At 39.2% G+C, this 8,568-nt stretch overlaps 1 protein-coding gene across 1 annotated transcript in view; it reads right to left on the bottom strand.

Annotated features, from left to right (window-relative positions):
• ACADSB (acyl-CoA dehydrogenase short/branched chain) overlaps nucleotides 1-5,070 on the bottom strand; it is a 12,938-nt gene extending 7,868 nt beyond the window's left edge. Inside the window, exons 1-7 of the mRNA XM_014308436.2 lie at nucleotides 4,857-5,070; nucleotides 4,479-4,579; nucleotides 3,805-4,011; nucleotides 3,194-3,364; nucleotides 2,581-2,706; nucleotides 2,127-2,219; nucleotides 1-46 (exon numbers count right to left, since the gene is read on the bottom strand). Of these exons, the coding sequence (XP_014163911.1) occupies nucleotides 1-46; nucleotides 2,127-2,219; nucleotides 2,581-2,706; nucleotides 3,194-3,364; nucleotides 3,805-4,011; nucleotides 4,479-4,579; nucleotides 4,857-5,040 (928 nt within the window). The 5' untranslated portion in view covers nucleotides 5,041-5,070. The remainder of the gene's footprint in view (nucleotides 47-2,126; nucleotides 2,220-2,580; nucleotides 2,707-3,193; nucleotides 3,365-3,804; nucleotides 4,012-4,478; nucleotides 4,580-4,856) is intronic.
• Nucleotides 5,071-8,568: the final 3,498 nt, after the last annotated feature.

Here is an 8,568-nt window from a genome sequence, read left to right as displayed (position 1 = left end):
TGTAGGGAACTGTACGGTCAAAACACCCCTGGGCCAGTCCTAACATCTGTAAGGAAAAATAAGGATATGGTCAAAAAAATTGATTCATTGAGTGCACCTAATGGAGATGATCATAATTGGTCATCTTCTGGTCAGGCAGGTTGATATCCAGGAGAAAAGTTATTTTCTTCCTACCTAGATATTGTTAAAGCTTGTATAGAGAATCCTAGGAGCCAGAATTTTAGAGTTATCACACAAACTGAGTTATAAAGAATAAAAGTTTGAGGAACAAACCTATTACATGCCCATTTCTTACCACAGGCAAGTATTTGTGAAAACACTACACTCATTTTTTGAACAAAACTTAAGGGTCAACTGTAATTGCAAAAATATTAAGTGTTTTTTTGGAAAATTTGTAATTGCATAAGAAAATGACTGTAAACTGAAGATCTATAGATCTACATTACCCTATAAAAGGAAAAATAATCTGAATGATTAATCAAAACTATTTTCATAAGCAAAATAATTTCTCATTTTCTAGAGGACACCAGACTGAATTGCAGAATTAGCAATTTATTTCAGAAGTTAGAAACTTAGTGGCGTGGAAGGAGAGATAACATTTCTTGCACTATCTTCCAATGCAGCATTGTGTGTTTTATATAGAATTGTTCTGCAGAACAACTGTACAAGAATTTAGATCAATTTTGTCTTTCCACAAAGGCAGAAGCAGTAAAGTGTCACATCAAACCACTTAGAAAAACTACCTTGAATGATGTACAACAGAAAAAAAAATTATACATAGGAAAAAAGTAAAAGAAAACATTGAAGTCTACTGCTAATCAGCCCCATTATCAGATTTGTCATCTCCTCATATAAATTATAAGAACAAAGTACATCAGCTTCAGCACCTGTAATAATATTGCAGCTGCCTTGCAGTAAAACCATCTGAAACTGTTTTCAAAGCCACAATTACCTTTTATAAGATCTTCATTATCTTTTAAAACTATTACAACTGCAAAACTAAACTCAATACCACAGGGCTTTAGAGCTGCTGCTCTTGTCAAGTCCATTTCTCTTAATTTGAAGGTGCCAAGAAGGCAGTAATTAAGATGTAACAACTACCTGACCTTAACTTTTAATTAAAGTGTAACTTGGAGTAATTAAGAGTAAAATCCAGACCATGTATTTTACTGGCAGAGCCTTTATATTATTTATATCTCTGGGAACAATGAGGCCCACAGCCCTTTTTAAATGCCATATCAGACAAAGTTTAATCAGAGGTAATCTTTAGAAATTATGGAAAAGCCAGCCCAATTATCAGCATAGAGTATTGCCATGTGGAAAATCTCAATTTCATGAAAATAATTTCTTCTGGTCTGTCTGCAAACCAGGTCAAAAGATAAAGGGGAGTGGTAGTACAGAAATATTGCACAACAAAGTATAAACAAAGAAAAGATTACTTTCAAAAGTAAATTAAAAATATAAAAACTTATCACAAGTAATTTTATTCTAAGGCTGAACCTGATTTCCACTGAGATCAGCAGCATTCTGAAATCCAAACTGACTTTACAGCAAAATACAACATTTTGAAATAACTCCAAGGTTGGTAAGTATTTTCCCTTAAGATGCCATACAGTGCAATTTTCAAACACAACAATGAACTGGAGCAGTTCTGCTAGAGGAAACCACATTTATTTTTAAAATAAGTCGACTTTTTAAAATAAGTTGTTGGGAAAACATCAGCTAGCACTAGGTTACATTTCCCAGCCCCATACAATCCCAGCTGGAAGCATTAATTTATACATTTCAGTGTGTTAAATTTTCCAAAGTTAGTTGTCTTTGTAAAATAAATTTTCATAGTGGAAGACAAGAACGTGGACATAATTCAGTAGCAATAAGTTAACGACCAAAAAGAAGCTAATTGCCATTTAATGTTTTTGAAGTCTATTGCTTGTGTCACCACAGGAGGATTTTCCCACCGACAGCTGTTCCCATCTTTGCTGGAACTTTGCTACGGGAACAGTGACATCTAGTGGCAACCGAGCTTTTAATAAAGTATTTTCCAAACAGCTTTAAATATTCCACAAATTTCAGTCCAGACTCAAATGATATCCCGGCTGTGCTCAGTAAGAAACCAAATCACCCACCTGTGCAGCAATCCCTATCCTGCCAGTATTGAGCATTCCAATGGCATATTTATAGCCTTGTCCAACTTGTCCCAGGATACTGCTCTCAGGAACCTAAAAAATAAAACCACCCAATTATTCCTGTTCTATTCTGCTTTGCAACTACTAAAAGAGTTCAAAAGTTTTATCAATTGTTCCTCATAAGTGAAGGCATAAAACATAAACCATAATTTGATTCCTAGGATACCTGATTAGAGCATTCCATGGCTATAAACTGATGACTGAGAAAAAACTACATCAAAATTTAAGAAATCCAACCCCTCTCTAGACTTCTATGGAAGGAAAATGCTAAAATATGCCCAACAATCAGTGTGTCTAAGGGAAAAAGTAGGGAGTTTAGTTAATATTCTTTCCTTATGTGTGGCCAGGTTCCAGATGTACACAAATTATGCTTCAAGAGCTGAACTTACAATACCTTCACGTTGTCTAAGGTGACTGGGCAGGTGGAACATGCTCTGATCCCCAGCTTGTCCTCCTTTTTCCCCACCTGAAGCCCCTCTGTGTCACGATCCACTACGAAGCAGGTAATTCCTCTGTAGCCCTGGGGGGAATTAAAAATCATCAAAAACTGGTTTTCATACAAATATCCCTCAAAATCTACACCTACATCCAAACTGGGCACAAACCTGATACTTGCATACTCAGCTATGTAATTTTTCACTGGACATATTTTACTATAAAATACTTTTTAGCTTTCCATGTTGCCTTTTAACAACAGGAACTTGTCAGCTAAGTCAGAAAGGTTGGAAAAATGCAAGACTGAGTCCTGTTACTCAGAACACCACCAGTTCTGTGCTCTTCATCTAAGCAACCATGATCCTGACATTTTTATTTTCCCTGGCTGGAGGAATTTATTAAATTGCTCACCAAGTTCACAAGTTTTGTTGGGAAATATTTTTAAAGGTTTGCAGTCAGCTAAGAAAAGGTGCACAGAGTATAAAGCTCTAACATCAGATTATCAGTATAAAATCCACAGTTTCATATCTCAGCAGCTGTCACTGAAATGCAAGAAGTCTGCAGCAACTTACTAAGGATGGGTCTGTATTTGCCATGACAAAGAAAACTCCTGCATCTTCTGCCAAGCTAATCCACATCTTTGAGCCATTGATAATGTAGTAGTCTCCCTTCTTTTCAGCTCGAGTCTTCAAGGAAAAAGCATCACTGCCAGACCCAGCCTCTGACAGACAGAAACTCCCTAACTGTCAAGGGAAGGGAAAAAGCCAATTTAATTTCTACAAATATAAATAAATAAGGAAAATACTTATAAGCCAGCATAAGTCTCTTAAATTCAAACATTTTAACCTATTGAATTAAAGTAACTGAGTTTCAGCTATGAAGATTAAGAATAGAAACACTGTGTAATTACACATCTCTCAAAGTCAACTGCTTTACAGTTCTTTTCCACAGTAAATTAAATTTTAATGAAACTAATAAGTGCCTTTCCACTTTTACCTCTCAGCTAGTGATGACAGGATGTATCTATATCACCACAGATCTCAGCTCTAACCAGTGTTTCAAAGTTCACACATATTTTCCAGAGCTGCAGACACACATTAGCCACTGAAAAAAAAAATCCCCACTAACATTACTAAATAATAATATAATTTCAATAGTTAAGTCAAGTAAGACTTTGACTCACTGTATCTTTGGACACCCTGGGCAGGTAAGTTCTCTTTTGTTCTTCTGTTCCATAGGTGGTAAATAACTTATTTGTCAGAGTGTTTTGGAGTTCACACACAAGAGCCACAGCTGGATCAACTTTGGCCAGTTCTTCCACTGCCAATATGATTGAAAAAAATGAAGCTCCAGTTCCTCCATATTCTTCCCCAAGTTCAATACTCATCAGCTGAAATGGAAAAGGTGCAAATGTATAAATTTGTTGGCCCTGATAGCTGGAAAGGCTAAAACTGAATCCAGGAATGAGCCCCAGGATTTTGGCAATGTAAGTTCTCATGGCTGCCCAGTAAGGCATGGAGGAATATTAGTTCTCTTCTCCATCAACACTTGGAGTCATGGTCTTTCCAGCATCCAATTAAAAAAAAAATGGAGGGAGGGAAGACAAGGAACTAAAAGATAAGGTGAAGGATGTGGCATGGGGGAGATGGAAAAAGAATTACAGTAAAAGATGGAGAGTGATAATGCTGTAAAGAAAGTTGTCATGTGATTGACAACTCCAAAAAGTTTAATGATTCATTAGTTCATTTGAATTATATCCCTATTTTTTTTTCATCTATAAATCTGAACAATGCACATTTAGAGACACATAAAATGCTGTTACTTTCCAAATAAAAGATTAGGTAAAGGTGTGCAGACCCCTTGTTCAAACAATCCCTGTACGATGGACTCTTCCATTTTTGCATTCTCATCCATTTTTTGCACAAAAGGTGCAACTCGTTCCTGGGCAAATTTGGTCACTGCAATGAAGAGAAGAGAGAAAATGTGTAAATATTCCATAAATAAATAAATTGACAGTCTCCTTGGGGATCAATATAACAGGAATGTGGTGCTTCTGACAGGTTATGCATGTCAGAAGAAAAAGTAAGCAGCCCAAGCAACATCAGGCATAAAGCACAGCTCCCCCAAAAAATCTCAACATTTGACTAGAAATAAATAATGAAAACGAAATTTTAAGCTCAAATATCCCTTCTACTTGAAACATCTCTGAATTTTAACTGCAGAGATAATAGCTACCCATGTCTTTCAGCATGGCCTCCTCTTCAGTGAACGTTTGAAGTGGAGCACAGGCAAGTCCATCACTGGCTACATTTGGCTTGAGTTCTGATTTGGAGGATCTAAAAGCACAGGGAGAAACCCTCCAAGGAGCCAGGTGTGCTGGCATGTGTCTTCTCAGCTGCTGGCAGCAAACACAGAACATGCAAAGAGTTAGATTTGTATGCAGACAACCGGATGTAACTTTACCCAGTGCTTTTATTCAGTACATGATGAGGAAATAAAACTTACATCTAATATTCAGCTTGAAAGCTTTTGAGAAAATATAACTTCCCCCTCCCCTGTGTCCTAAAAGAAAATATCCTTTAATTACTTTTAATATGAAACAGTTTTCTTCCTGGAAGCTTACTAACACAACGTTACTCTACAAAGTATTCACAAGCATTTTTTAGTCAATTTTAGTGTTTACAGCAAATAAACCCTGCTGATAGTAGTTATTTTGATAGACGATTTTGCAAGTCTACTGCAAGATTCAGAGTAGTGAGTACTACTTCTGTAATACTCACTTCAGAGTGTATTTCAATAGAATTAATACTTTCATTAACAAGAATGATAAGAGTAAATATAAAAACACATACAATGACTTTTACAGGCCTGTCAACTTTAATTGACTTTAGCTTTCTCCCTGCTTTTCTAGGGACCAGCAACTCTTGTTTCTAAAGCAATCACACAGCCCCTCATGTGGATTGTTGGCATTTTGCTGTGAAAGGGCCTAACTTTTAACTGCACTGTGGACTTCTGTATTCATATTAAATTCTTATCCACCACTTAATGATTTTCAGAATAAGCACACAGTTTGTAGATAAAGCCCTGGCATTTGAATGCTTCTGTACAGTTAATTTCCACACAGTGAAAATCCCACAGTCAGTATGTTGATAGTGTAACTAATAATTAATGTGTCTTATTTGGTTGATTTATTTTAAAAGCATGGGAAGGAACTAAATCTAAGTGATTCATGCTTATACTCCCCATTTGTCCACAATATACAACAATGATTTCAAGAAGCATTGGTTATCCAAACAAAAGAGCAGAAGTTGAGCATTTTACTGAGGGGAATAGTATTAAGAATATGTGGCAAAATCACAAAAATTAACAGAACAGGGGTTTTTGGGAGGAAGCTATATAGAGTGATTCTCAGGACATAGATAATGTGACAGCTTTGTCCCTCAGAGACCTAAAAGCTTTTGTGTTCAAAGACTTAGTTACCTCACAGCAGGCTTTAGAAAGGCAAGTTTGGTATGAAGGCCAATCTGCTTTCCAAACACAGAATAATTCCTTAGGATTTTAAAGGGAGTTGGCATAAAGGATCTGGCTCCAAAAGGAATGGGCCAGCAGTAGCTAAAATGCACTCCTGAAAAGCAGCACAGTTTGTCTGTGTCCCAAAAAGGACAGAACAATGGTTCTGTTCTCTCCCCCAGCTCCCCAAAGCCACTCTGGGGCTGATCTCTGCTCCAGATTTCTGGCACTTCTGCCTGGTCAGTGCAAAGTGAGGAGACATAAATGTCCCACCAGGACAAGTGCTGACAGATACCCCCAGGAGAGACACAGCTGGGCCTTGCAGGATATGAAAACATATCTGCCAGCCCAGGTTTTTGGGTGATTGTGACCCCCAGAGTGAGGAACAGACTGGCTGTGCCCCAAGCAGGCGCCTGCTCAGCTCACAGAACACAGGGCAAGCCCACAATGCACACTGTGGCAGCAGCATTCCTCCAAAACCAGCAGAAATCTGGGGTCAGGAAGTAAAAATTCCTTTGATCCTTCTAATAATTCCCCCTCTTTCATGTTGGCTTTCAGCACTTGTCATCTTCCTGGCTGAAGAACTGATGGGAAGCACATCCATGAACTCTTGTGGAGACAAGAAGCAAAAGTCTGCTGTGATAAGGAAATTCTGATTGTGGCACAAACAGCTGTGCATAAAATAAAACCCAACAACAGAGGTGGTAACAGAGAAAATAAATATTGCTGTGAGAATTCAGTGTTTATTCACATTCAACACCCCCTGGTGACATAAAACAACCACTGGTGAGCAGGGCTAAATTGGATGGTCTGCAACACTTTCAAATGATGATGGAGTTACTGTGGGTCTTCACAAACTAAAGAAAACATTGTTTTAATAGAGATTAAACAATATGTTTAATGGGAGCAGTCAGGCAGGAATGGATTATTTGCAGAACATGCAGCAATGCTGGGGTCACCTGACACCCAGGTGTGCAAACATTCACCTGTTGCAGGTCTGCCCTTGGCCAGGGCTGAGAAGGAAAAACCTGAGCACACACATGCACACTTCTATTTATGCACAGTTCTATTCTGTGCTGCTTCCTGAGCACTGACAGGGCTGCAAACCATACACACCTCCTGCTCCTTCCACTACTTCATTCCCAAGTACAAAGAAAAAGAGTGTTTTCCTCCATGGTGAATCACTGGGAATATAAAGCATAAAATCATGGAGTAGTTTGGGTTGGAAGGGACATTAAATCTCATCCAGTTCCACCCCCTGCCATGGGCAGGGACACCTTCCACCACCCCAGAGTGCTCCAAGCCCTGTCCAAGCTGGTACAGGCATTTATCAACCATGCTTTGGTCAGTAATTGTTTGAAACACTTTGCTCCTTTGCAGGAGCAAAGGAATATTTCTAAAATTCCTAAGAAGGTCACCTTGAAAAGTTTTAAAACCAATGGGATGCACCCAAGGGATGGGATTAATGCTGGCAACTCCCACACAAAGAGCAGCAATTCACAGCTGTCCCAGAGGAATAACAGTGTGGAAATTATGTTTTAGGTCAATATTTAGATTTAAAACTAAATAAACAATCAAGTCACTACATTATTGTGCAGCTTTCTTAGAGGCCATGTAGTATCACTAATTTCAGGCAGTTATTTAAAGAGCATGTGCATTACTTAAATCCTTGGCTGCTGCTTCCCTGCCTTTTCTCCTTTCCTGCTCTTCTTCTGTAGATGGTGATTGATGCTGCCACAGGATTCAGACTGCCTGCTGTACCAAACACAGGCTTTTGAGAATTGGTTGCTGATAACATTGATTTTTCTGTTTATCTCAATTTTTACCTCCATCCCCAGCTCTTTAAAAGATCAGTTCTCCTGGTTTCCTTGTTTGTTTTACAATCTAAAACAAGATTTTAACGCTGGACCTGGCAGCATCATTAAGATATAAACAGAAAAAAACCCAAAGCAATGATTCCCTCAGCTCACTTTGCTTGCCTTGGTGACTGCCACTCCTGTGTCCATCCCAGCTGGTTTCCACACAGCTCCTATTTCCCAGCACAGAAGCTCCCCGATGGGAAGCTTGCATTTGTTTCTAGGGTTGGTTTTATTTTTTTCAGTTTATTTCTAGAGGCACAACACCCCCAGGAGCTGCAGGAGGAGGTCCCAGGCCAGCACATGTCACCAGACAAGGCATGGGTGGTTAAAGCCGGGATCTCTGCGTGTCTTGATCACAGTCCCAGTGCCTCAAGGGAGTTTAGCAAAACCGAGAATATTCCGAATTGTGAGGGACCCACAGCACCACCAGTGCAGCTCCTGGCCCTGCACAGACACCCCACAATTCGCAGCCTGGGCATCCCTGGAGCGGTGCAAAGGCTGCCGGAGCTCTGGGGGCCGTTCCCCGGCAGTGCCAGCATCTCCCGGGCAGAGCCCTTCGCTGCTGCAACTAAAGGAGC

Source organism: Geospiza fortis, unplaced genomic scaffold (assembly GCF_000277835.1).
Source record: "Geospiza fortis unplaced genomic scaffold, GeoFor_1.0 scaffold452, whole genome shotgun sequence".
NCBI classification, from domain to species: domain Eukaryota; kingdom Metazoa; phylum Chordata; class Aves; order Passeriformes; family Thraupidae; genus Geospiza; species Geospiza fortis.
This window is presented reverse-complemented; position numbering and strand designations above follow the sequence as displayed.